This window comes from Stegostoma tigrinum, chromosome 25 (genome assembly GCF_030684315.1).
Source record: "Stegostoma tigrinum isolate sSteTig4 chromosome 25, sSteTig4.hap1, whole genome shotgun sequence".
Taxonomy (NCBI): domain Eukaryota; kingdom Metazoa; phylum Chordata; class Chondrichthyes; order Orectolobiformes; family Stegostomatidae; genus Stegostoma; species Stegostoma tigrinum.
In genome coordinates, this window is record NC_081378.1 from 42,466,036 (window position 1) to 42,493,860 (window position 27,825).

At 42.5% G+C, this 27,825-nt stretch overlaps 1 protein-coding gene across 4 annotated transcripts in view; it reads left to right on the plus strand.

Annotated features, from left to right (window-relative positions):
• The window catches only part of ptpro (protein tyrosine phosphatase receptor type O), a 163,716-nt gene that overhangs the window by 117,060 nt on the left and 18,831 nt on the right, over positions 1-27,825 (plus strand). The window contains exons 13-20 of one of the 4 annotated variants that reach the window (XM_048554218.2): positions 770-903; positions 5,744-5,879; positions 10,096-10,216; positions 10,313-10,405; positions 18,318-18,401; positions 21,398-21,433; positions 23,531-23,612; positions 24,290-24,380. In XM_048554218.2, coding sequence (XP_048410175.1) covers positions 770-903; positions 5,744-5,879; positions 10,096-10,216; positions 10,313-10,405; positions 18,318-18,401; positions 21,398-21,433; positions 23,531-23,612; positions 24,290-24,380 — 777 coding nt within the window. The remainder of the gene's footprint in view (positions 1-769; positions 904-5,743; positions 5,880-10,095; positions 10,217-10,312; positions 10,406-18,317; positions 18,402-21,397; positions 21,434-23,530; positions 23,613-24,289; positions 24,381-27,825) is intronic. The other 3 variants (XM_048554219.2, XM_059654670.1, XM_048554220.2) reach the window with 3 other exon arrangements.

A 27,825-nucleotide genomic window follows, 5' to 3' on the forward strand; every position in this document is an offset into this window, starting at 1 on the left:
CTATTTACTAATTGAGTTTTAATTCCACCAATGTTGGGACTTCAACTCTCATATTAGCATAAAGCATTAACCTGAGCCATTAGTCCTACAACACTCGCTCTCTAATTCCTCTGCACCCCCAAACCTGAACTGGATTGCCTTGAAATTCACAGCAAAGATTGGCCTATTTCAGAGTGTTAAAAGGTGTTTGTGCCCCTCAGTAAGTTGCTATGCATGCACCATTCTCAAGGTAAGATATAGGTAGGATTTGCCTTTATAATGCCTGACTGATTAGTCACTTCCTGGCTAAGCATGAGGCTGCCTCACTCTGTTACAGCAGTCTTTCACCCGTTTGTTCTTAAATTGCTAAATGCATTCCTAAATTCCTCAATTGCTTTCTTTTCTTTTCCTGATTTAGTGGTCTCCATTTGCTACATGTAGGGCCTCACAGCCCCTTCAACAACAACCACCAGGAGGTATCCAAGAGCAGCCTAGGCTTTGTTCCACCATTGTCCCTCTCCTCTGCATAGAAAAGCACTTCACCCTGCCAACAGATACCATTTAAAGAAATATTTATATTTTGAACAGAAATTCAGGCCTGGTAGCATAATGAGACAGGAGAGGTAGATATTAACTTTGCTTCTGAAATCCAGACAATAGGCAGAGCTGGGGAAAATATTTATATCCACTCATGATACATACCAGGGTCAAATTTTACTGGTTTGGTTTCCCAGCAAGTCACAGAGTGCTCTAATCCAGTTTGGTTTTGTGATTCACTGTTTATTCACAGAGCCCGCTTCTCCCAAGTCACTCTTCGCTGTCAACAAAACACAGACATCGGTTACACTCCTGTGGGTAGAGGAAGGAGTCATTGATCACTACAAGGTCACATGCAAACAGGTTGGAGCAAGAGATGAAGGAAAGGTTAGTTTCCTGCTCTTTTCACTTCCGCTGCCATAAATCCAGAACCTGATTCTGCCGCTAATTCAATCAGGCAGATGTAATTGGAAGCGAGGGCATCAGTTAGATAAAGCCAATTGTCCAGTTTAAACCTGCACCCTGAATGCAGTGGAATTGCCTTATTTAAAATCCTCCGTACCAGTTGTGAACTCCTCCCTATTCATAGTCATAGAGTCACACAGCACAGAAACAGAACCTTCAGTCTAATCAGCCCATGCCAAACATAATCCCAAACTAAACTAGCCCCACCTGCTTGCTGTTGTCCCATTTCCCTCCAAACCGTTCCTATTCACGTAACTTCCACAAGCCTTGTAAGCAAAGTAACTATACCCATATCCACTACTTCCTCAGGAAGTTCATTCTACACACAAACCACCCTCTGTGTTTAAAAAAAAAATTTGCTTTGTGTCTCTCCATTAAATCTTTCCCACCATAAAAATGTGTCCCCAGTCTTGAAATCCCCCATCCTGGGGAAAATACAACTACCATTAATCCTATCTGGACTCCTCATTACTTTTTAAATTTCTACCAGGTTGCCTGTCACCCTCCTGTGCTCCAGTGAAAAATGTCCCAGCCTATCCAGCCTTTCTTTATAACTCAAACGTTTCATACCGAGCAACCGAGTAAACCTCTTCTGAACCCTCTCCAGCTTAATGTCTTTCCTGTAACTGACACAGTATTCCAGAAGAGACCTCACCAATGTCCTGTACAACCTCAATATGACTTCCCAACTCTTGTACTCAAAGGGTTGAGCAATGAAGGCATCCAGAAATTGTGAGGCAGATAGACCCAACTGTCCTCTTCGCCTCACATTCTGAGGTCACTTTTCAACAAAGGAACATCTAAGTCCTGATCAAGTTCAATATAACTGTCGGCCATAAGGATATTCAAATGGAAACAAGTGTGCAAGCTTGGATTTTCCCCTCCATTTCTGCCCGTTTTTCTATTGCACTGCCTCAGATATTAGTAGAAACAGGGTTTGTTAGTCCAGTAATAAACAATTTCTGACATTCATTCGTGGGATAAGGGGCATCGCTGGCTTGGCAGCATTTATTGCTTATCCCTAATTGCCCAGAGGGCAGTTAAGAGTTAACCACATTGCTGTGGGTCTGGAGTCACATGTAGGCCAGACCAGGTAAGGATGGCAGGTTCCTTCCCTAAAGGACATCAGTGAACCACATGGGTTTTCCCGACAATCAGCAATGGACAATGGATTCATGGTCATCATGAGACTCTTTAATTCCAGATTTTTTTAAAAATTGAAATCAAATTCCACCATCTGCCATGGTGGGATTCGAACCCAGGTCCCCAGAACATTATCTCGGTCTCTGCGTTAACAGTCCAGCGATAAACCACTTGGCCTTCACCTCCCTGTACAGGTTGCCCAAGAGCTGTTCTCGTTGCTTGCATTCTCCATATTGGGAAGATTGAGCTTGCTTTTTATTTTAGGTATTCCTTTGTATCTGTAAGTGGGGAGTTCAGCGAGGTGGAAGATGGTTGATTTGCTCAGCTTGACCGGGTGGCTGACTTGCCACTAGCGCAGGTTGAATTCTCACACCAGCTGAGGTGACTGTAACAGCCTTGCCTTCTCAAACTCACCCTTTGCCTGAGGCCTGGTGACCCTCAGATTAACCTCACCCTCAATCATCTCTTTGCACCTTCAGTAAACCTAAAACAGAGTGGCCTTCCCTAGGATCATGGGCATTCCTATCAAATGAGCACAGTTCACATTTGCTAGCATGATTCTATTGATCTTTAGTTTTTGGCATCACGTCATGGCAGTATGTAATCAACAGAGTAGCACCATGTATGTGATAGCAACTGTGTTTGAATTACAATAGAGTCCCAAGTCTCAAAAAACCCCAGATGCCACCAGAACTCAAGGCTGGGAGCTCAGATCTCAAAATCTGAGACATCATCAGCAAAACACAAAAGTACAAGCCCATTCTCCCCATTTCGCTGGCTCTTTTTCTCCCCTGCTGAAACTGAGGGAGGAAGTGAGTTGTTTGGATTTTACAAGACCAGTTCGTAGGAAGTCTGAGAATGAAGTATTGACAATGTTTGTCTTCCTTATGTCTGTGCAAGTACGGAGCCACGCGCTGTGCTAGCAGTCTAGGGAATGCTGACATGAAACTCCAGAATTTTGCAGCACTGTGCCCTCCAGATATGGTTTTATTCAAAAAGATACATTTCAAAGTTCGATTTTTGTAACAACTTATTTTAGCTCTGCTGTTTTTGGCTTATGTTGTAATCTACTTAAAATGTTGCGCAAATGCAACCTTCTTCTTCTTTTATGCCTTTATATAATTTCCTGCACTGTTGCAGTTTTTAATATTAAGATTAACAATGACAGCTTCAGCACAGCTGCCATGAAGATAGTTCTATGGGAAATATTCTCATGTGGTTAAAGGCACAATGAATAGCCAGTTTGGCTGTCGGGCTACATCATCCACAAGGAGCTATAGGTAACATGTAGGTAACTTTTATTTAATAGTAACCTCTTGTTCTGTATTGTAATGAAGAAAGCAGATGGCTAAATGAATGAACGAAGTAATCAAGTGTTACCGGCATAAACAGCAATTAGTCTAAAGGTGAAGACTAGAGTTTGATTGAATGAGTAAGCCTGGTTGATATTGTGCCAAAAATAAACCCTTGTATTGGAATGTATTTTAATAGCCGTGACTGCTAACACTGTGATAGTGTGTAAACCTGGACCCTTGGCTCTATGCACTGCAGCTGGCTGCAGACATTTAGTAATTCTGAAACTGCACTCACGAGAGATCAAGTTCAGATCTTGCCATGGCAGATGAGGAGAGTTTGATTGTGGTTCTCTGTGTATAGGCATTAACACTGATGTAGAAAGCCTACCTGATGTGCTTTGCATCTGGCTCCAGTCCCACACTCTGTCTTTCATCCTCAATGCATTGGAACCAATTCAGGATGAACAATAAACGCTTGTGTTTCTACAGATCAACTTTAAGAACTTTGACCAAACATAATTTCAAATACTTCCATTCCATAAATCAATTGTGATGTGTGAATGCTCTCAGGTTGTCTGTTTTAGGAACTCTGCCTTTTTGTCTTACTCTCATAATTTAGTTTCATGTAATTTTCTGAATTGCCCCTTTTCCTTCCCATTTACTGTCTCATATTCTCCAAACTAGTCAATTCACCTTTTTTTTGTTGCCACATCTTTCAAAGCTGCAATTTTTCCAGTCATTCCCCCATCCTCTCAGCTTTGTGAATCAGGGAGCAGCCATACAGATAAGTGGAAATAGTTTAAACCCAACAGTTAAACATCTGGAGTGTTGACTGTCAATAACCATTCATGTTTGATCCACATTTACAATGTTTTTCTGATATCACTGGTGAATGAGGTACTTTCGGTAAAAATTTAATGTGTAATTTATAATCCATTGTTGGGGCAGCCAGACTGTTTTACTAGTTGAATTCTTTGATCCTTTACCACCTGGGTTTCTCGCATTTTGTTGAAATCTGTCAGTGAAATTTTACCCACCCTGCAGATGGCTACATCACCAGCTTTTCTACTGTGCCAAAATCCTACTCTTATCACAAGCAACAGGGTGAATAGCAGTGGCTCCCTGAAACGTTTTGGTTCATTTGACTCCTTCCAACTGTGAGGAAGAGATTCAGTCTACCGGCATTTTCATAAAAGCGTAGCCAAAACATGGAACTTGCACTGATAAAGTTCCTATATGCATCTATGATATTATGCCAGTGTGACTGAAAGGAAGTATTCAGGTTTCAACAGTGTCTACTTACAGCTGGCCGGAACTTGAGAACATTGAAGCCAAGTTAAATGACAATAAATGTTCGCTCCCAATAAATGGATGTGAAACTGCAAAGTGTACAAATAAAGGATGCTGAAGTACACTTTGTGATTGTGAAAACATCAGGCGTCACGGGCAGGATGTGAGAGCCTGCCAAGATTAGGAACAAATGTACTGGCACTGATCAGTGTGCCAGTTCCCCAACAACTTTATTAGTGCCAGGCATTTCAAAGCGGTGGTTTCAGGACCTGACAGGGCCTGCTGTCCCACAAGATGCAGGCAGCCAGATACATTAGCTTCATTCAGGACCTTGTTAATAGAGGGCACTGAGATTTTGACCGTTGGAGGGTGGGTGGGTAGATTGTATTTAACTGGCATCAGGTACCAGGGCAGAGAGGTGTGGAGGGCGGGGGTGCGTTCCAAAGAGCTCCAGGTAGCACAACAGACCATTCCTTCTTGCTGTATATAGGCGTAGCCAAGGACCACTCTGAGGAGGAATTTGTCTCTTTCCCCCATCCCACCCAATGCCGACCTGACTACATGTTATTCTAAACTGTGTGTGTGTGTGTGTGTGTGTGTGTGTGTGTGTGTGTGTGTGTATGCATGCTTACTTGAAAACATCTGCACCAAGGAATGAAAGAGATTTAAAGAAAGGATACTTGCACACTCTGCTCTCTGTTTTACCAAAAGTGCACAATAAATGTTAAAATATGCATATAATATTCTAACATTTATGGACATGCCCAGGTAGTGTCTCTTACTTGTTGTTCTGTTTATTAATTGGAAATGCATTATACACATCCTAATTAGCCCTGTACTGATAACACACTGAACACTAAGCAGCATATACAATACACCTAGCATGTTACAGGAGATGTAACCAAAGGATTTCTTTTGATGGCTGTATCAGTGATAATGCTACAGCTTATGTAATTGTGTATTTTCTCTCACATGCCTGGTTCTGCCAGTCTTCCATCATTTTTAAGTTTGAAGTTGCTTTCTCTTCCTTTCAGAAAGAAGAGGTCACCGTTTACTCGCCTATTGTTACATTAACCAACCTTGCGCCATCGACCTCTTACAACTGCAGTGTGACTAGTGTCAGTTATGAGCGTTACAGTGCTCCAGTTTTCATCACTATTTCCACAACAGGTACTTTCTTTATAAATAAAGGTATTCCTTTCATTTAGCAACAGCCTCAGAGACGAGAATCAGGTTTTAAGTATCAGTGTGGCTATACCGAGCAACGGTAACTTGCACAGTTGAGAGTTCAATTCCAATTTGAAGACGTGTTCTCTGTAACAACTGTTGCTCTTTGTACAGTGTTTAAGACAAATGTTTAATACCAATTGAAAACGGAAGGAACTGCGGATGCTGTAAATCAGGGACAAAAACAGAGTTGCTGGAAGAGCTCAGCAGGTCCGGCAGCATCTGTGAAGAAAAATCAGAGTTAGCATTTCAGGTCCAGTAACCCTTCCTCGGAACTTGAGTCCCTGAAGTGTTTAATACCAGCTGGTTAATGCAGATATGAAGTGCAAGCTTCAGGGATTCTGAGGCATATTGTAGACCCTTATCAGTTTTGCAAGTACCGTAGCGCAGACCCATGCGTTGCACGTGATGTTCTGTATTGGCCCCCAGTGTTTCATTAACTTTTACTGTTTTCCATTTGATGATTGGAGACTCAGCAGCAACACAGCTGGAACCCAGATTTGGGCATTAACTGGAATACGTCCTTTGTAAACCTGTGAAAAACTATGTATTTCCCTGCAGAGACAGAAACAGGTTACATGTGAAACAAAGTGACAGCTGAAATATAATTTCAGGAAGTGAGACATTGTTTATTTTTGCTGTAATAATAGAGCACAGAATTTAAAAAAAACATTAATTTTTCTAAACATTGATTATTCAGGGAGATTTGGGTTAACTCACACAAGAAATGTAAAGTTGATAGGTAGATGTGTCAAGAAATAAGTAAAGCAAATATGTTGGCCTTTATTACTTGATATAATACAAGAATAATGAAGTTGTGCTGCATTTAAACAGAGCACTTGTGAGAGAGCACACCTGGACTGCTGCATGCTGTTTTGGTCTCCATGTCTGTGGAGTGAAATGCTGTAGTTACAACGGAGGTGTTACGGTGAAAGATTGGTTCCTGAGGCGAAAGAGCCATCCAAAATATGGGACTAATAAACCGTGACTGTAATCCAGAATTTAGAAGAAATGAGAGGTGATCGCTTTAAAAAGTTCAGGATTCTGAAGGAGCTTAACAATGTAGCGGCTTAGAGGTTGTTTCCTCTGACAGAGAGATCAAAATTACCAGGACACTACCTCAAGGTACTGGGTCAATCATTTAGGACTGAGATGAGGATAAACGTTTTCACCCAAAGGGTTGTGAGCCTTTGGAATCCCCTCCCACAGAGGATTGCGGGCGCTCCACCATCAGTTATGCAGTTTGTACCTGTGTCGGGTGGCACGGTGGCTCAGTGGTTAGCACTGCAGCCTCACAGCATCATGGACCTAAGTTCGATTCCAGCCTCGGGCAACTGTCTGTGTGGAGTTTGCACATTCTCCCCGTGTCTGCGTGGGTTTCCTCCAGGTGCTCCGGGTTTCCTCCCACAGTCCAAAGAGCAGCATGCTAGGTGGATCGGCCATGCTAAATTGCCCATAGTGTTCAGGGGTGTGTGGGTTATGGGGGGATGGATCTGGGTGGGATGCTTCAAGGGGCAGTGTGGACTTGTTGGGCCGAAGGGCCTGTTTCCACACTGCAGGGAATCTAATCTAAACCAACAGCTTCTAGACTTGGCCTTTGTCAGATCAGGCTGGAACACAGGAGGTCAGATATCAGGGCTAACCTGGAAATATTTAAACACGTTTAAAAATGCTCTGCCTCAATTTACTCTCAGCCTTCTGCCTTTTAAATTCAATTAACTTTTCCTTGCTGCAAATCAAGTTTTGGCACGATAAATGATCCTCAGTAAAGAACCTGAAAAAGAAGGAAGTTTCATGTCATCTGGACCAGAGGCATTTGTTCCTGAAAAAAAAAGCGAAAGAACCGCGGATGCTGTAAATCAGGAACAAACGCAGAAGTTGCTGGAGAAGCTCAGTTGGTCTGGCAGCACCTGTGAAGAAAAAGTCAGTGTTAACGTTTTGGGTCTGGTGACCGGGAGGGTCCAGGTCCTGAGGAAGGGTCACCACACCCAAAACGTTAACTCTGATTTTCTCCTTCACCGATGCTGTGAGACCTGCTGAGCTTTTCCAGCATCTTCTGTTTTTGTTACATTTCTTCCTGTGTCGGGGTTTGAAGCACTTAATTTTTTTTGGCTCCCACACCCATCTGAGTAACAAAATGCAGTTTTTTTAACTAAAGGATCAAACAATTATGATTGAGTTATTCCAAACTGAAAGACAAGCATTTCGCTGAACTAACAGTGTGCAGGCTGAGTGTATGAAACCCCTGACCTCATGAGTGAGACCGCATCATTACGCGGACCAATTATCCTGCTCCTTGTCAAAGATGAAGATCACTTGGAAACCAGCTCAAATTAGCCCATTGAAAGACTAATGCCAGCACAACAAGGAAAACGTTTTGGGGGAGACTGACACTGAACACTGTGTGTTCTTCAGAAAGCAGGAATAGGAACCAAGCTGTGGGTGCCAGAGAATGCTGCATTAGGGAGGTATAACCTGCATTTGAGGCTGAGATAAGACGATTTTTGGTGTCTCAGGGAATTAAGGGATGTTAAAAGGGAGTGAGAAACTGGAGTTGAGGCAGAGCAGCCCTGATCATTCCAAGTTCACCATGCCAGTCTCCCCCTGCTATTTCTTGCGTTCTTATAAATACAAGTTTGTGATAGTCCTCTTAATAATTTATGCTGCTGGATAAGGAGCAAGACCAAACAGAATAAGAGATAAGAAGGTGTAGAGCTGGATGAACAGAGCAGGCCAAGCAGCATCACAGGAGTAGGAAAGCTGATGTTTCAGGCCTAGACCCTTCGAAATTTTTTCAAAAGTTTATTGAGCAGCCAATGCTGTAGGCCGTTCGGCCCTTTGCGCCTACACCACTATTCAGTACAATCATGGCTGATCATGCAGTCTCAGTATTCCATTCCGGCGTTTTCTCCATACCCCTTGATCCCTTTAGCTGCAAGGGCCACGTCCAGCTACCTCTAACTAACTAGCCCCAATAGCTTCCTGTGGGAGAGGATTTCACAGGTTCGCCACGCTGAGTGAGGAAAGTCTTCTTCATCTCAGTCCTGAATGGCTAACCCCTTATTCTCAGATTGCGACCCTTAGTTCTAGTTCCACAACATCAGGAACATTCTTCCCGCACCTAACCTGTCCAGTCCCATCAGGATTTTATATGTTTCTATGAGATTCCGCCCCTCCCCTCCCCCAACCCCTGCCTCATTCTCATAAATTCTAGTGAGTACAAGCCCAGTCGATCCAGTCTTTCCCCGTATCCTGTCTCCCAGAATCAGTCTGTTGAACCTTCCCTCGACCTCAAGAATGTCCTTCCTCAGTCTAGGAGACCCAAAACTGTGCACAATACTTGGTGAATGGCGGAGGGTCTGATGAAGGGTCTAGGCCCGAAACGTCAGCTTTTGTGCTCCTGAGATGCTGCTTGGCCTGCTGTGTTCATCCAGCCTCACATTTTGTTGTCCGACATAGCCTGGGATAAGATGAGCTAAATATCTTCTGATATCTATTGTAGTGAGCAACTGGATGATGACCGAAGAAACCAAACTGTGGCTTAAGCAGGAAATAAGTGAGAGGAGTACTTTTAATTTTACTGTAATATGATCCAATTAAGGGCGATGGGGAATAGAGAAATGTAGGTCCTATTAACCTCTAGTGAACTTTTCAGGGCAACAACTGCTGGGAGGGAGTGGATTAGCTCTGTTGGCTGGACAGCTGGTTTGCAATACAGAGTGATACCACAGCATGGGTTCAATTCCTGCACCAGCTGCAGCTCCTTCCCAATCTCTCCCCTCACCTGAGGAATGGCAGCCCCCTGGTTAAACCACCAGCAGTTACCTCTCTCTCTAATGAGAGAGCAGCCGCATGGTCTGGTAGGATTATAGCAATCTTACTCTTTCCTGTTTGGCAATAAATGCCTGCCTGGGAGTTGGGGGGTGGTGGGGGGGTAGTGTGCGCGTGCGGTGGTGAGCGTTATTTATATCTTGTTATAACACCACGCAAAAGTGAAGTGTTTTGGGACAATCTGTATCACTCTATTGAATGTATTTGTAACAAATATGAAAGTAGCTTCAAATAGCTAATGTTCATCAAAATTGTGCTCACAAGGAGCAAAATGTCCTTACTTGCAGTACCAGAAAGGAGACCCTGATTCATTCTTTTGAACATCTAGTTACAGAAGTGAATTCGAACATGGTCGTAATCTCTGCCCTTGCAATTCTGAGTATCCTGCTCATAGGACTGTTGCTGATTACACTGTTTGTTCTCCGCTGGAAGCACTTGCAACATGCCAGGTACAGAGTAATTTTCTGCACGCGTTCCCTCCAACAGCCATTCTGTGTTACTTATATCTGAGATCACCTATAAATAATCACATTGCTACCTTACAGGAATTGTGGAGCGGGAATATTTGTCAATTTCGCCACTTTGGAGAGGGATGGGAAGCTGCCATTTAACTGGTACGTTCAGAGTGGAAAGGAGAGGTAAATGATTGGATTGGCAGAGTGACGGCCTTTCTCTTTGAATGATTGAAAATTAGTTTTAATTTCCGTGGAATGTTTTATCTGAGATTATTTGAATAATGGAAGTTGTAAGCCCAAACACGTTAGAAGAATCCTCGTAAAATAAAAGCCAACAGAACTGTGGATGCTGTAGGTCAGGAACGCAAACAGAACTCAGAAGTACTGAGGAAGGCCACCAAACAGGAAACATTAGCTCTTTTCTTCACAGATGCTGCCAGACCTGCTGAGCTTTGCTAGCAATTTCTGTTTTTGCTCCAAACGTTGTAAAATGTTCACTTAAAGATTACAGCAAGCATGAAATAAACTTCCATTCCCTGGAAGGGACATAAAATATAACTGTAGTCTTTAGGAGTTACAGTGACAGATTTCCAAAGTACTTGCACTCCAAAATTCATTTAGTTTCCACCAAATTTCTAGTTTCCAGTGTTTAGTTCTCAGCACTTTTGTTTCAATAAGCATTTCTAGGACCTTCAGTGAATAGATTCAGCAAATAATGCAAAATTCAGTGTTCTGTAATTACTTTGTGGCATATGTGTGCACTATACCCTCTTACTAACTATCCTTTCATACAAACCGTCCATCACAATACCGTTCAGGCACGTGTTCTGCAATTCTTACTATTTTCATGTTGATGTTAGAGTTGCAATGATGTAGCCAGGGCAAAATCTCACTATTCTAGGGACAAAAAGCAAACACGCAAAGTTGACGCCAAGGTAGACATTTTTGCACTTGGAAGCAGAGGGGATGGCTCGGCGTACTAAACAGGTACCTGGATTTTCCTTTTATTAAGGAAGAATCTACCTAATACAAAGGCAAAATAGGGTTTGTCCAGGTAATTAGGAAGGCAAACGGTATACTGGCCTGGGGGTGTAAGTGGAAGGCAGTGTTGCTGCAATTTCATAGGGCTTTGCTGAGACACAGTTAAAATAATGATCTGAATCCTTCCCCACAAGGCATTAAAAGTACCTACATATCAATTTCCACGTGTTGTTTCCAACACCAGCAGTAATGTGCAAAAGGTTGGAGGATTAGATGAGAATCCTCTGCTCCCTCCAATTCAGACCAGTTAAAATCTTTTTAGAAATAAAACCAAAAGTACTTGAGAAATTCAGCAGGTCTGGACTTGTAAAATACACTTGAAAAGGTGTTACAAAATCAACTTTCTACCAATGTTGATAAATGTGGAATAAAATAAGAAAGTGGAAGATGAAGATGATGTCTAACAGTAAACTGTAGACAGTAGTGGTGAACGGTTGAAGGGAGAGATATTGTGAGATTCCCCAGGGGCTGACACTAGGATTAAATCCAGAAAGTGCTGGAGAAATTCAGTGAATACTAAAGAAGCGTCATATCAGACTCCAAGCATTCATTTCGTTTCTCTGTCCTCAGTTGCTGCCAGACCTGCTAACTTTCTCCAGTTAATAAAGTGTGAAGCTGGATGAACACAGCAGGCCAAGCAGCATTTCAGGAGCACAAAAGCTGACGTTTCGGGCCTAGACACTTCATCAGAGAGGGGGATGGGGTGAGGGTTCTGGAATAAATAGGGAGAGAGGGGGAGGCGGACCGAAGATGGAGAGAAAAGAAGATAGATGGGGAGGTAGGGAGGGGATAGGTCAGTCCAGGGAAGGCGGACAGGTCAAGGAGGTGGGATGAGGTTAGTAGGTAGGAAATGGAGGTGCGGCTTGGGGTGGGAGGAAGGGATGGGTGAGAGGAAGAACAGGTTAGGGAGGCAGAGACAGGCTGGGCTGGTTTTGGGATGCAGTGGGTGGAGGGGAAGAGCTGGGCTGGTTGTGTGGTGCAGTGGGGGGAGGGGACGAACTGGGCTGGTTTTGGGATGCGGTGGGGGAGGGGGAGATTTTGAAGCTGGTGAAGTCCACATTGATACCATTGGACTGCAGGATTCCCAAGCGGAATATGAGTTGCTGTTCCTGCAACCTTCGGGTGGCATCATTATGGGCAATGCAGGAGGCCCATGATGGACATGTCATCTAAAGAATGGGAGGGGGAGTTGAAATGGTTCGCGACTGAGAGGTGCAGTTGTTTGTTGCGAACCGAGGGGAGGTGTTCTGCAAAGCGGTCCCCAAGCCTCCGCTTGGTTTCCCCAAATGTAGAGGGAGCCACACCGGGTACAATGGATACAGTATACCACATCGGCAGATGTGCAGGTGAACCTCTGCTTAATATGGAAAGTCATCTTGGGGCCTGGGATAGGGGTGAGGGAGGGGGTGTGGGGGCAAGTGTAGCATTTCCTGCGGTTCCAGGGGTAAGTGCCGGGTGTGGTGGGGTTGGAGGGGAGTGTGGAGCGGACAAGGGAATCACGGAGAGAGTGGTCTCTCCGGAATGATTTCTGGAGAGACCACTCTCTCCGTGACTCCCTTGTCCGCTCCACACTGCCCTCCAACCCCACCACACCTGACACTTTCCCCTGCAACCGCAGGAAATGCTACACTTGCCCCCACACCTCCCCCCTCACCCCTATCCCAGGCCCCAAGATGACTTTCCATATTAAGCAGAGGTTCACCTGCACATCTGCCGATGTGGTATACTGTATCCATTGTACCCGGTGTGGCTCCCTCTACATTTGGGGAAACCAAGCGGAGGCTTGGGGACCGCTTTGCAGAACACCTCCCCTCGGTTCGCAACAAACAACTGCACCTCCCAGTCACGAACCATTTCAACTCCCCCCCACCCCCCCCCCCCCCCCCCCCAAACCATTCTTTAGATGACATGTCCATCATGGGCCTCCTGCAGTGCCCACAATGATGCCACCCGAAGGTTGCAGGAACAGCAACTCACATTCCGCTTGGGAATCCTGCAGTCCAATGGTATCAATGTGGACTTCACCAGCTTCAAAATCTCCCCCTCCCCCACCGCATCCCAAAACCAGCCCAGTTCGTCCCCCCACCACGGCCCACCCCACGGCACCACACAATCAGCCCAGCCTGTCTCTGCCTCTCTAACCTGTTCTTCCTCTCACCCATCCCTTCCTCCTACCCCAAGCCACACCTCCGTTTCCTACCTACTAACCTCATCCCACCTCTTTGACCTGTCCGCCTTCCCTGGACTGACTCATCCCCTCCCTACCTCCCCATCTATCTTCTTTTCTCTCCATCTTCGGTCTGCCTCCCCCTCTCTCCCTATTTATTCCAGAGCCCTCACCCCATCCCCCTCTCTGATGAAGGGTCTAGGCCCGAAACGTCAGCTTTTGTGCTCCTGAGATGCTGCTTGGCCTGCTGTGTTCATCCAGCTCCACACTTTGTTATCTTGGATTCTCCAGCATCTGCAGTTCCCATTATCACTGATTCAACTTTCTCCAGTTGTTGTTTCATTTCAGTTCTGCAGTATCAGCAGTAGTTTATAGTAGGTGCTAGGACCACATCCTTTTTTTGATTGATATCATGACTTAGTCTTGGATTTATAGAGTACAACTTCAAAGCCTGGAAATATTGTGAATTGTGAGGAAGCAGGTGATGGACCTCGGGAGGAGGCAATAGCCTTGCTGTATTCTCACTGGATTGTTCATTCAGCAACACATGTAATGTTCCAGGGAGAGGTAATGGTAACTGCAGAATCTGAGATAAAAAAGTGTGGAGCTGGATGAACAGCTTTTCTGATGAAGGGTGTAGGCTGGAAACGTCAGCTTTTGTGCTCCTAAGATGCTGCTTGACCTGCTGTGTTCATCCAGCTCCGCACTATTTTTTTAATCCCTAATGTTCTAGGGACCTGGGTTCAAATTCTGCCATGGTAGATAGTGGAAATTGAATCTAATAAAAGTCTGGAATGATGGTCTAATGGTGACCATGAAACCATTGCTGATTGTTAGTAAAAGCTCTTCTGGTTCACTAATGTCCTTTAGGGAAGGAAGCTGCTGTCCTTACCTGGTCTGGCCTACATGTGACTCCAGACACACAGCAATGTAGTTTACAGTTAACTGGGTAATAAATGTTGGCCTAGCCAGTGATGCCCATGTCCCAGGACCGAATGGAAGGAACAACATAAGCTGGTGGAATGAGCATCATGTGGAAGCCTTTTAATGCAGAAACTTGCGAAGCAATGCTTTTACCTTTTGGTAGGAAGAGAAAAGCAATATACAGTAAAGGGAATGCAGGGACAGAGAGACCTGGTGGTAAGTGTGCATAATATTTGGCAGTGCAGGTTGAGAAAGTGGTTTGAAAAGCAAGACGGGATTCTTGTCTTAAATAAATGTAGGGAGTACAAAATCAACAAAGTAATGATGAGCTTCATTAAACACTGATTCAGTCTGAACTTGAGTTAGGGGCCCAGTTCTGAGCACTGCCATTCAGGACATGAACGATGAACGTAGGAAGCGGATATACATCACTGTCATGCTATTGACAGCAGCACTCCAAATAAAGAAAGCAGAGGATATTATGACAGTTTTTGAAGTCTGCCAGATTCTGCATGTAACAGCACCCCCATCATCTCTAGAAGTCAGAAACCAGCAGGAACACTGAATCTGACTGATGAGTGCTGTGCTCAAATCAAGGAAACTACTTAAAATGTTAACTCTGAGTGTTGCAAGAAATCATGATTAAAGGATGGCCCAAAAGCATCAGGGATATACCTTTTGCTGTAATACTATGTTGCACATGCAGAGATAAATTGACAGCCCAAGATAGGCATGTTATACAAAGGATATAGTCATTATCCCCAAAGGAATTGAGAAGAGAGTTGGTAAGGTGCATCTGTGCAAGCTACTCAAGAATTGAATCAAGGCTGAGGAACGCAAAAAATGTGATGTATTGGTCAAATATAAGCAATAAAATCCATATCAGTGCCATGCTTGCAACGAATACCAAGCTAAACCACTCAAGCTGTTGATGACACATGACCTTGTTGACAGACCATGGCTAAAGCTGGGAGGAGACATCTTCACTATCTCAGAACTGATCATCTTGTTCTATAGGCTACTGTTCAGACCACTGAGAGGTGGACCAGTTGACTTCAATAACAACAGTGAGACTGGGGTCATGAGTGAAGAATTCAGCTGCTTTATGAAGGATATTAAAGCTTAATGCCACACATTATCTCCACACCATCCCCAATAAAACAGAGAAGCTGAAGAGGCAGTGAATATCACCAAAGGCAACATTAAAAAATCAAGTGAATCAAACACAAATGTATGCAAGATAACAAGGTGGAGAGCTGAATGAACACAGCGGGCCAAGCAGCATCGGAGGAGCAGGAAGGCTGACGTTTCAGGCCTGGACCCTAGAATTTTCTGAAGAAGGGTCTACGCCCGAAACGTCAGCTTTTCTGCTCGTCTGATGCTGCTTGGCCTGCTGTGTTCTTCTAGCTCTACACCTTGTTATCTCAGATTCTGCAATTCCTCCTATCACAGATGCATGCAAGACAGTTCTCAAGAGCAGAAGAAGCACACCTGCTGAATACATAGAAAGTAAGCCAGTACAAAGACTAATGATAACTACTCAATAGACAGCAAAGAAAAGGCCCTGTAGCCAGAGCTAGAAACAGATGTGAGTGGAAAAAAATTAAGGTGAAATTAGCAGAAAGCCAAATTTCACTTTGACCAGACTGCCAAACTATTCCCAAGGCTGACATCCAGGCAATTGTCTGACAAGATTCAGCCCAGGTGGCACCTGTGTATGGCAGGCGCCATCTTGATTGTATGCGGAGGAGGTGACTGAGCAGATATAGCCCCACAATCGCAGGAAAATAAACACAACAGGAGAAACCATAAAGTTTTAGCAAAGATCTGTAGCTCGGGTTGTGGGTGAGGTTCTTGACTTGTTCGCTGAGCTGGCTTGTTTTTGTTCAGACGTTTTGTTGCCATGCTGGGTGACATCATCAGTGAGGTGTCCGACGAAGCAATGTTGTTCTACTTCATTTGGAATTCATACTGTCTGATCTGTTACAACGAGCCCGTGTCGTTTCTGGCTTTGTTCTGTATGTGGGGGTCCAATTCTACAGGAGAAACTATTCCTCGACTTCTGTGACCAGTCAGGAAGATGTGGGAACTCATTGCCTGCACTGGGCACACCTCAGCCATCAGACCCAAAGATCCAGAGCAAACCACAATGGAAATGGAACAGCAACAGGTACCACAGCAATGATGAATGACTCCCCAAGGAGGGAACATCTCCCAGATGAACATTTAATGACCACGTGCACCATCATGAGACTGGCACAATTTTAAAACTGTTTTCAAAATGCGCCTGTTGACTGAAGAAGGTAACAAATTGCTAATGCATGAGAACAGCTGTGCATGCTGGGTAATTTGGGTCACTCGAACTGATAATGCATGCATTATTTTGTTGTATTTTTTTGGATGGTATATAGTTGGGATAGAAATGCAACCCTGTCCCTCCATGCTTGCCATAGTCGCCTGACCTCTACACCAAGAGGCAATGGGGCAATCTACTCTGAGGCCATTCAATCAAGTACAGAGTACAAACAATTTTATGCTAAACTGAACTCCGAAGAGTCAAGAACTTGAGACTGATTTGAGATAGTTTGCAGAAGAAGCAACAGCAATATGAGAAACATCTTTTTCCATCGGAGTGGCACAGATTTGGAAAGCACTGAGTCTGTGAATTGAAGCTGGCCTTCAGAACAGAATTTGATTGGTGCCTGCAGAAATGAAGTAATTGCAATGCTACAGGGAAAATGGCTGGCCCTTGTAGACAGCTAGAACAGATATAGAGGACTGAATGGCCTTGTTCTGTGCTGTCATTATTCTAGGATGGTAGGCTTAAGAATTGGTTTTCTTTACAGTTTCTGGTAATCCCAGAAGCACCACAATAGATACCAATAGGAAAAGGATGGACTTTATGGCCCCTCCAAGACTGATTTAACACAAATGTAAGGAGAGGCCTGAAAATATTGGTGCTGGCCACTGTGTTAGTTTTGGGACACTGCTGCTGCAGCTGGCCATTTTGTGGGACATGACTCAGGTAAACTTGACAATTAGGGTTCTAAAGATATAACAGTCAGTTTACCACTGGGGCTGTTGCAGTTGGTCTCCTGTTGCAATGAGATCAGTTCAAATGCCCGGAGTTGGGCACCAATCTGAAGGCCAGAATTCCAGTCATCCTGATAGGCTAACCGGCTTAGCGGAGGTATAGCTAAGAAACATGTTTTAACGCTGCTCAACGCCATCCTCTCCACCAGTCTCACCCCCAACTACCACTTGGCTCCTTTTTATTTCAATTCACGTATTCCAAAACAGCACTTGAGTGGGAGACTTATTTCTGATGTACTTCAGTTTTTCACCTTGTACGGCAGCTAGCTGTTCCTCTGGAGCTGAAAGATCTCTGATTCATTCTCCAATTGTGAGAGTGACTGCTAGGTTTCACTGACAGGAAAACCGTCTCCGTGCCAACTAATGCTCAGCTGCATAGAAAGCTTAGTTTTGATCAGTTTCCATCTCCAGGCAGCTATAGGCCCTGAACCAAATCCTGCTCTTGTTTCCTGTCTACTTGGTGAAAATTCAAGACAAAGAGTGATGCTTAGCATTTAACACAATAACAACTCGAGGACAGTTCTTCATTACTGTAATCCAGTCTCCATAGTCTTGTGCATAATGTCTAACTGGAAGCAAGTCAAATACTGCGGCAGGAATTGAGAAGAATAATATAACAGGTAATGGTTTTGATTTTGTGTTTGTGTTTGTGAATGAAGCTATTAATCATATTAACTTTGTGCATTTCTCTACCTGTATTTCTCATTGTAACACTATCTGAGCTGTGCAGCATGTCTGTGTTACTGCAGAATCTCTTTATACTGTACCTAACTAAGTCTTGCTTCATGTGTATGTTAATCGCAGGCTACTTTCTCTTTTATTAATCGAACAGACTCTATGTCTATATGTGTCTGTGTTGCATTTTCTCAGGCGTAGAAGTATTTTTGCTGTTCTTGCACTGCTCCCATCATGCCTTTGGACTGACTATCTTTTGGCCTTTGGTATTAACCCCTGGTAAGTTTATTTTAATAGCCTTCTTACCTAAAGCCTCGTGAGAAATGTTAAAACAGAAGCCTCTCAACCAGATGTTCTCTCACAACTGTATCGTGAGAAGCTACTGGCTACAGTTTGTGGGATTGTTCGGACAGTTACTTGTGTTATATCCCACAGTGTGCGTGTTTGTTTTGTCATTTTTTGAGGGATGTGAGATTAGTTTTTAACTGGTTGGGCCCATTCCCATTGAGTGTTTGGAAGAATGCGAGGTGATCTTTTTGAAACACGTATGCTCCTGAAGAGTCTGGAGAGGATGGATTCTGAGAGGATGCCTTCCCTTGGAGAATTAGGGGAGGCACTTTCAGAGTAAGCGGTCTCCCTTCTAATGTGGGTCATTTGTCTGTGGAATTCTTTTCCCCTAAAGCAGTGGTGCATTAAGTTTATTCAAAGTGGCGTTTTTGATTGTCAAGAGAGTCACGGGTCATGGGGAAAGTAGAGTTGACGCCACCACCATCTTATTGAATATGACCGAACAAGCTCAAAAGTGCTGGCAGACATACTCCAACTCTTTGCCCAAGTTCGTATGTCCAGGCTTTAGGGGAGGCAGTGACTTATTGGTAATGCCACTGGACTGACAATCTGGAACCCTGGGCCAACTTTTTGGGGAGAGGAGTTAGGTTCCTACCACAGCAGGTGGTGAAATTTGAATTCAATAAAAAGACTGGAGTAGAGAGTAATCCAATCGTGACCTATTGAGACTGTAGACTGTTGTGGAAAAAGAAAACAGGTATTGGAGTCACTAATGTCCTATAAGCAAATCTGTCACCCTTACCTGATCTGGCCTACATGTGACTACAGACCCACAGCTATGTGGTTGACTGTAACTGCCCGGTGGACGTTTAGGGATGGGTAATAAGTGCTGGTCCAGCAGCAATGCTCATGCCCTGTAAATAAGAATAGGATTGACCAAGGGCAGAAGCAAAGAATTAGCTTACAGCAAAATTTGTACTTTATTGTGGAAAAAATCAGACATGAATGAACATCAAGCTGAAAGAGAAGTGACCAAACAGTTAATGTATTAAGCAAGGTTTTAGGAAGGGCACTCCAGAGTGTATGGCCCAGATGGATGAAAGTGTGGCTGCCAGAGTGGATGAAAGGCAGGGGATGCACACTTTGCCAGCCCTGGAGAATGTCTGGCTTTGTTAGGGTTGTAAGGCTTGTAGAATTTTCACAGAAAAACAGGGTGAAGCCTCAATGGGACTGAAATACATGAATCAATTGGGAATCTGAGAGCTGATGTGAAACACCAAGAACAAGCTGTTGAGTAAACAGGATGGTACAGGCTGTAGAGTTAGGTTCTGAATTTAAATTTTAGCAATATTTAATGGTGTAACCACAGTTTATCATCAGTATTAGAATTTCAGTGGCTGTGTATGTTATTCATTATTAAACCGAAGCTCTTTAAAATTAGTCACTATCTCAGTATCTGGGAATATGTTTATGTTGGGAAATTAGTAAAAGAGTTTGTCAGACCTACATTATAGGAAAATTTGATAACCACATCATTGCATGAAAAGATGAATAACTAATTCAAATATATTGAATTAGTGATCAATGTGCCTACATTCAGATTTATTAACGTAACTATTAATATAAGTATAATTAGCTATATTGTTACACAATGGCACAAAATGCAAATGTAAATTGTAAGCATATCTGAAGATTTACTTGAGGTGTATAAAATTACAAAGATCCTGGATAGAGTGAATGAATATGACCTATTTCCCTTGGCATAGAGATCAATTGTTAGAGGGTGTGGATTTAAAATAATTATTAGAAGGATGAGGAGGAAATGCAGGATTCAACTGCAGGGTGGAGGCGGTCTGGAGCTTGGTGCTTGGAAAGCTAGTCAAAGCAGAAACTCACATCCCATTTAAAAGCACTAACTGGGCTGTACTTACATGTGCCATAACCTCTAATGCTAGGGACCAGGAGCTATAAAGTTGGATTGGGTTGGGCATTGGTTTTCAGCTGACAGACACAATGCACTCTGGCTTCTTGTGTCGTGAATTTGCAAAGTTTCTACATCCACTGTGAATCAACGTATCAACGTAATAAGGTTTATTGCTACTTAACACTGCTGCTTTACAAAGCACCCCAGTAAGGCAATATACAAGAACCATATGATATATCAATAATCTGCCAATAAAATAAGCATTACTAACATGCTTCTTCTACTGGATACATTAACTCAAACCTACATTTCAGTAGTAGCAATAGTAATGAATGTAGCCTTTTCCTAAAATATACTAGTCATTACATAACTATACTAATTGTATAATATAGTAATATATATAGTATACATTGTACAATACTATAAATAGTATACAGTATATTCAATATATTGTATACATTATACTCTTGTAAAATGTAAGTACTAATGCCGTTCACGTTCAGTATGTTAAATCACAATCACGAGTAATGAATATACCAATGTGCTGATATTATAAGATTGAATAACTGAAGCACGTCTAATTTGTTAGATACATTGGACACTGGTGACACAAAATGTTCTTACACAGAGTATAGCTCCCTCCTGTGAATGGTATTTACCCTTGTGTTTGCCTCATTGTCCAGCCATTCTGTAAGCAGATCCTTTTCATTGTGTTTGCTTCATTTTACTGTATGTTTATCAATATTTTGTGTCAGTTACTCCCAACCTGCATGGATTCTGTCCAAGCTCTAAATCCATTGCGATTTTCCCTTCATCGGAATGAGATGTGTGCTTATCAAATATCAGGTTAGTAACATGGAAATGTCTCAGAAGAGAAGAGGATAAGAAATCTTATTTACCATAAGTTATATTCAAGTGTAGATAATTATTTAGTCTTTTGGCACAATGACTTCCAAATTTTGTTCAGGTGTGCTGTCATTTACATCGAACATGTTTCATAAAGTTCAATAGTGAAGATAGAAACAGATGGGCATCTTTCTAATCAGATGTTCTTTACTTACAGGAATAAATATGCACTGAAGAAGAGGAAGTTGGCCAAGTATGTTCAGTGCTTTTGTGATGAACTTGAAACTGATCAGAAACAGTTCTATTCTAAGCGTTAGACATAGAAGTATTAGTACTGTTAACATGATGTGTATCTATCCCATGTTTTGACCCAGGCTTGCTTCTTTGCATAGCTCCAACACTGCTGTGGGAGAATAGAGCTTTTGTAAATTCTAGATAGACCTACGAGGATCTTCGGGTACAGAAAAATGCAACACTGCAGTCTTATAAAGCCGATGTTTCCAGTACATTGTTATTGTGTGTAAGAAGAAAGTGATACTTAGTTTTGGAAATCCAAAGAATACTTCTGGGTGTGATCTCCATCAGGTTCATGATGTCATATAATTCCGGTCTCTCTGTACAACTTTTCTTCAACCCAATTATGGAGAAGCACAGGCATTCTCAGAGTGTCTATTTAAAACTAAGGACAATCTTTGTACCCATCAAATCAAAATGTCGATCAGGAATCATGGCTTGCAACTTGGTACTGAGATTGTTTTCTAGACCACACCACGTGCCCTTAACAATCATTCCAGTTAATCTTATAGGTTTCAAATAAGACTTCTTACAATATTGTCCTCAAATGACACATCACAGAATTTCTCACTGAATTACTGTACAAAGGCATAGATGAAGATTGTTTTTAGTTCATTTATCCATATTTTAAGGTCTGCCTGTAACCACCCACACATTCCTGAGGCAAGAGGACAGTCAGCAACCACTCTCAATGTACTGCACAAAGGATTCAATTGCCAGTATGTATGATCGTTGGTTTTTACCCACTCCTTTACTCATGATAAACCTCACTCAATCAGTGAACCTGAAGAGTCATTGCAGAGCCGATCGCATCACAAATCCGTCTTCGTCTTTGAAGGTTGCATTCATTGTACTGTAATACTGAGCCCTAAAAGATGAAATCATTTTAAATGTTCTGACAAGTTAAGTTTTGCTTTGACTCATCAGGACAAAGTTATTTTCATTACGATAACTTCCACTAAGTCAGTACTGAGTATCTACACTGATCAAAACTGGTGAGTTAGTGAAAAATGTATTGGGACACCACAGGCAGCTGTGATTATTTTTAGCTGGTTAGATCGAGCAATAGTTTTTTTGTTTAATTTAAACTGCTTCTTTGGCGGCACTGTAGAATATTGATTGCATTTTTCTTCAATTATTGATCTCTGTCTCTTTGGTCTTTCATAAAAGGCTGTCATCTTGCTCGTGAATGATGGCTAATATGACTCTCAGAGTTGCATGTTGTTAATTTTTGCGCTTATTGCTTTTCTGAGGCAATACGCACTGCTTTCCAGAATTACTCAATTGAAATTGCTGGTCAGGTACATCAAAAATCATGACCTTTGCATTAACAGCCGCCTTGTTACGATTTAAAACATTTAGAAATAAATTAGCATGTCATCCTGGTGAGGTGCCAAATAAGCAGTTCACATTTTTAAAAAGGGTGCAGTTGTCCCGCAATGTGGCAATGGAACATATAAACTGTCTCAGGGAACGGAGCCAACCAAACTGAGAATGTGAAATCACTGCAGCCTGTTTAACATATTTTAAAACAAAAATCGCTAGCAACATAAGAGGCCAACCCACTCTCCACTGCTTCACATTTTACCCACTGTCTCTCATCTGATTGCTTCTGGACGCAACGTTTAAAACGTGGAATCTTGCAAATGGTAAATGCCGTGTTCATGAGGAGATTTGATCTTACCGGTGATTTAACGGAGTTAATGCAGCAGGTCCCGGGTGCACCCAAACCAGTTACTGTACACGGTCAAATGTGCATCTAAATGTAACCACACAATGTTACAAGTGTAACTTCAAACAGTCCTTTCCACCGGCTGGAAATGAATTAAATGGTATGACCTGGATAATTTTGAAATAATGGAAGTTAGTCCCTTGACTAAAGTTCTAATAGTGTCATCAAAAGTGAGTAAACCTTGCTGCCATAGGAAAGGCCTCTTGACAATATCTTCCATTAGTATAGAAGTGAATTTATCTTTAACATGAATTCATTCTTTTTCTTTTTCAATACCAATTGCACAAGTTAAATTAATGGACACTTTTTATTTAATTCCCTTAGCCCTGTTCAGCTGGACGATTTTGAATTGTATCTCAAGGACATGGGTAGAGACTCTGATTACAAATTCTCTCTGCAGTTTGAGGTAAGGTAGACCTTGACCTAATGAAGCATTACTGAAACATTTGCTCCTTCTTTTCCTTTACTTGTGCATGTTTACAGTAAAGTCACCACAGCCTGAGAGGACTATAGGTCTGCTGTCTCCAAGAGACAAAGGTCGCTGGTGATGAGTTTAATCTAAGGGTCACCTCACCTCAACCAAGGGATAACTTCATGGTAACCTTCGCCAGCATGGGGGAATTGAACTCATGTTATTGATGTCACTATCCAGCTGTCCAGCCAACTGAGCTAACCACTCAGATAGCTGGAAAACAACTATTACCATATGTTTGTGCTGGTCAAATAGCTAGTACCTATGAATAGGTTATGATTCATCCTCACTAATTTATTTTAAACTTTTCCTTCTGCCCTATTCTACAAACACCAGCCCCAATGGTAAGTTCTATTGTTTCTGTTCTGCAGCAATTCACCAGCATCACAGCATCAATTTGATACTTATCTATAAATTGATGTTACCGGCAGCACATTTCCTGAGAGGTCAGCTGATCCACCTCTGCTATTAACAAAGCCTTTTTCAGATTAGATTACAATTCTTTTTTACATTCAACAAACCCGTTTATCCATGTGTTTTTACTTGTGCCTTCTCATTGTGCAGATCATGTCTTTCCACGAACTCATTATCATTCTGGTTTTCATTGTCAGGATCTCAAACTTGTGGGTCAGGATATTCCCCATGATGCAGCTGAACTGCCAGTAAATCGATGTAAAAATCGTTACACTAATATCCTGCCGTGTGAGTATTTACAGAGTCATACTGTACTGCATTCATCAAATAATCCTCATGTCATTTCTAACTGTCTGGAAGTGTAATTCTTGTGAAATGTGGGACAGCTTTAAATTAAATGCACTGCAGCTTTTAAACCAAGTTGCTTTTATGTTAAACTCCCAAAGGCCTGCTTCTGCTCCTCATGGTTCATACGTTCAATGGATTTACAAATGATCTGAGTGACACGTGTTGGAAGCACTTATCTTTTCTACCATATGCACTTCTGTAAGATGATGCATTGACGTAATTTACAGGAAAATATTGAAAACTGTACATATAGATTGACGCTTTACTATTTATTTATACATTTGAAGCAGGTAGTTCACTTTAACATGCCATGACCAATCTGACTTTACTGAACCAGTCAGTTCCCCTGTTCAAACTTGCTAACTGAACTGCAATATTAATCCACATGTTCTCATTGACCCATTGGTAGATCTGTGTACCAGCTTGAGGAGAGCTCCACTGAAGTGGCACAAAGGCATTGCTGCTACATGTTAGCCATTCTGCAACACCTAATCCACACAAAGTACTGTCATGACCCAGTTGGAAACATTGTGCTCAGAAACAAGCCCCACTGTTCCACATAAGCCTCGACAAATGTGCATTAATATAATTAAGGCACAAAATCCAATTTTACCCGGCTGACTGCAGTTCAAAGATCAGACTTAATACAGACCAGGTTTCATTTTGAATGGGAAGATTACCTTTATTATAGACACCTCTACTTTAACCAAATGATGTGGACTGGGATGGACAAAGTAGGAAGTCATTTCCCCTGACAAAGGAACAGTGCTCTGAAAACTTGTGAATTTAAGTATACCTGTTGGACAATAACCTGGCGTCGTGTGACTTCCAACTTCAAAAAGAAACAAATATGAGTTATTAATTACTATTACCACCATTAAACTTAAGCTCCACCTCTTCCTACCCAAACCCACATTTGTTTATGATTGACACAGAAGGCAGAGAGTTTGGCATAAAACTGCGAATGGGGGTACAGTATATAGTCAGTGAAAAGCTGTTCTGTATCCCAAGTCCAGAGACACAGTTAACAAGCAGCTCTCGTAATTCACATTGTTGATGCCATGATGCAAAGTGCTCCAAGGCATATTTTATTCTCCCTTTTTAAAAGCAGTGTCCAATTTTATCCATTTTCAGTTCACAGTCCGAAATAAAAGGTGTGATCTTTATGGACACAGTAACATGATGAAAATAGCTAGCATTAAATTAGAGGCCCACTTTGCACTTTTCAATATACAACCACTAATGGGCTGCACAGTGGCTCAGTGGTTAGCACAGCTGCCTCACAAAACCAGGGACCTGGATTCCATCCTCAGGCTACTGTGTGGAGATAGCGCATTCTCGCTCTGTCCGCATTGGTTTCCTCCCACACTCCAAAGATGTGCAGGTTAGATAGGTTAGCCGTGGGAAATGCAGAGTTACAGAAAAGGGCTAGGGCTAAATGGGATTCTCTTTGGAGGGTCATTGTAGACTCAATAGGTTGAATGGCCTGCTTCCACCCTGAGGGATTCTGTGGTGAAATGTAATAAATCCGGCATAGATTTCAGGCAGTAGAGTAGAACATGAACGTGGAAACTGAAGGTCAGTGAATGGCAGGGAGGGACAAGGGTAAAAGGAGGCACCAAGCAACAGGAATGAGAAAATGAGTATTATATGGATGCAGAAGGATCCAGGTATTCTGGAATTTTGAGGCACTGAAGAATGCTAAAGGGTTTAAGTCTGTCACTGTTTTTACATGGGTCTAAGTACAATGCCACTGGAATTAATGTCATTGAGCTTCATGCCCCCTCAGTGTCCATTCACATATGAACATGGCCCTTCCTTATATGCACTGAGTCCTTGTGGATGATTGCATCGACTTAGGTCAAGAGGTGCTAACTCTTTCCCGTAACTAAAACTCACCTAGCAGATATACTTTCCATCACTTGCCCTTCCTAGACCATCCCACAATACAGCTGCCACAAAATGTCACATCCTTCTGACTCCCTATTTCTCTGACATCTCTTTTAAACATTTTACCTTTTTTTTCGCCCAATCATCTCTCACTTCAATCCTGTTTTTCCCGGATGGCTGTTGGCACTAATTTTCCATCACTGCGTTCCTCCCTCTGCCTCTGCATGCGATAACTTCTCGAGCTCAGTCATTCCAACTTCCATCTCAATTTAGGGGTGTTCTGCTCATCGAGCTCACTACCATCTTGCCCTTGCTTAATGTAAACCCACCCAACTTGCATCCACACAATCCTCTCAATCTTGCCATCCCAGGTGACTTTGCTACTTTCAAGCAACAGAGTGTATATGACTGATCTGTTTCCTTTTCCTGCTGTTCACCCATATTCCCCATTCCCCATTTCCCTTTCCTGTGCCTGTCCCCTTCTCCAAATTCGCCTCCAATTTCACTTAAGACTAACTAGCCTTTAACACGCAACAGCCAGGTGGGCGCTAATGGGGTAATAGTTAAATCATTGGACTAGTAATCCAGATGCCCAGGCTGATACTCTGGGAAGATGGCTTCAGATCTCACCACGGTATCTGGTGGAATTTAAATCTACTTCATAAATCTGCAACTGAAGGTGAGTTTAGTGGGTAACTGTGAAAAGATTTGAAGTCATCAGTTCACAAATGTAATTCACAGAAGGAAGTCTGCCCTCTTTACCTGGGTTACAATAACTACACTTTAAAATTATCATTAGTTCCAAATTTTCTGCTATCGCTGTAATCTCCTCTAAAGCCAATGCATCTCTGAATTATCTGCATTCATCTAACCTGGTCTTTTGAGCATCAATAATTTTAATCACACTGTTGTTGGTGTCTAGACCTTAGGCTATCAAAGCTGTAAGCTCTGGGCCTTTCCCTGAAACTTTCCATCTCACTGTCTCCTTAAAATGTTCTTTAAAGCTGATCTCTTTTTGATCATCCACCATCTCATGTCTTTGGAGAATGTCTGTTAACATCCCAAAAAAGCTGTATCACCTGTACAAAACCCAGGTACCTCTGTCACTGATGTCGTTCTGTCCCGTTTGATGAGATTTATAGTTCTTATTTGGATACCGCCATGTCTTTTGCTGGCAGGCCGTCTCTCAAAATGTGCATGCATGGAACTTTGTACAATGTGTACCTTTCAGAGACACAATCAAGTCTTTATGCATAACTCAGGGTCACATCTTATTTTGTAACTTTAACTGGAACGCACCCTGGGATGTTCCATTATATTTATGTAGAATCATGAATGTAAGTAATTGGCATTGGAGGAGAAGTAGGATTGTGAGTACACCATTCAGATAAAACTGTATATACTGGATGTAGAAGGTGGAGAGAGGTCACAGCTAACGGGGACAGTGAGTGAACAGAGTAAACAAAGTAAAACAAAGTACAGCGAGTGAGATCAG